This window comes from Montipora capricornis, chromosome 4 (assembly GCF_036669925.1).
Source record: "Montipora capricornis isolate CH-2021 chromosome 4, ASM3666992v2, whole genome shotgun sequence".
NCBI lineage: Eukaryota > Metazoa > Cnidaria > Anthozoa > Scleractinia > Acroporidae > Montipora > Montipora capricornis.
Window position 1 is genome coordinate 8,558,017 of NC_090886.1, and position 1,096 is coordinate 8,559,112.

The following is a 1,096-nucleotide window of genomic DNA, read 5'->3' on the forward strand; positions in this document are numbered from 1 at the left end:
GACAGTTTTTACACACATTGTGGAGACCAAAACTTACACATCTTTGGAATTATGGAGATTTGTTCCCGTCATGCAGCTCTCCAAACCATGCGACACTATAACTGATACAAGTACATACATACATCTCCTTTATTTATCTCGAAATTCAATGTAGGCTTACAAAGTTAGTATTTTATCGCAAACGTGACTATCGAACCAAAAGACATAAGAGCAAACAATTCCTTACAAACTTTAATATATTTGAATGGAACAATCTTAGCATGCATGCATTTCCACAGATATTCCTTTACACTAACTTGAATAAAGTGTTTGCAATTACAAAAAAAAAACAAAGACAGAGAGAGAAGTCGGACAAAAATTTAAAACCCTCAGTTTTAAAATGCTTGGTAAACACATATTCATCAGTTACCTGAGCGAAATCTAACAACTTTCATGTCATTAAGAGGAAAAACCTGAACTGGCTCCGAGCGAGATCTACAACGAAATAATGAAAACAGAGCTCTTTTGAACTGTGGCATTTTAAATGCATATAACAATGGATTTATGAGAGAGTTTGCGTAAAATAAGCAATATAGAGAATGCATTAAATGGAACCTTGTTTGATGAGAAATGGTTTCTAACCATTCGCCTGAAGAAAGGTAAAAACAAATATGGAGAATTCCAATGGGCAGCAGTAGTATTACCGATACAATTGTTACAATGAACAGAGTCGTGGTCAGTTTTCTTTCTCTATTGATGGCACATTGATGTTGAGGATGAGTTCCACAGTAAATTTTAAAAACGATGGACGAGTAAGAAAGAGGGATAATTAAAAAAACACCAATTAGGGACAAGGCGTTGGCGAATTTCAGGGGATAGAAAAAAATGATGGCTGTATACAGCGCAGCTGTAAACCAAACACCCGTAACAGCTGCTCCAAACATCCTTTTTTCGATGAGGCGATGCTTGAATGGACGAAAAGTTGCGTGCATCCGCTCCAAAGAAATAGCAACAAGGCTTGTTACAGAGGCTGTTGGAAAGAAGTACGCCAAACTTGCAAAAACTTTTGGGATATCAAATCTCCAAAAGGAACAATCGTTACCCAATACCAAAAGCA

The 1,096-nt window shown here is 36.7% G+C and overlaps 1 protein-coding gene across 4 annotated transcripts in view; it reads right to left on the minus strand.

Annotated features, from left to right (window-relative positions):
- Positions 1–216: 216 nt before the first annotated feature.
- The window catches only part of LOC138044441 (melanocortin receptor 5-like), a 9,280-nt gene continuing 8,400 nt past the window's right edge, over positions 217–1,096 (minus strand). For all 4 annotated transcript variants that reach the window (XM_068890956.1, XM_068890955.1, XM_068890954.1 and 1 more), the window contains one exon: positions 217–1,096. This exon is cut by the window's right edge and continues 238 nt beyond it. In XM_068890956.1, coding sequence (XP_068747057.1) covers positions 402–1,096 — 695 coding nt within the window. In that variant the 3' untranslated portion in view covers positions 217–401.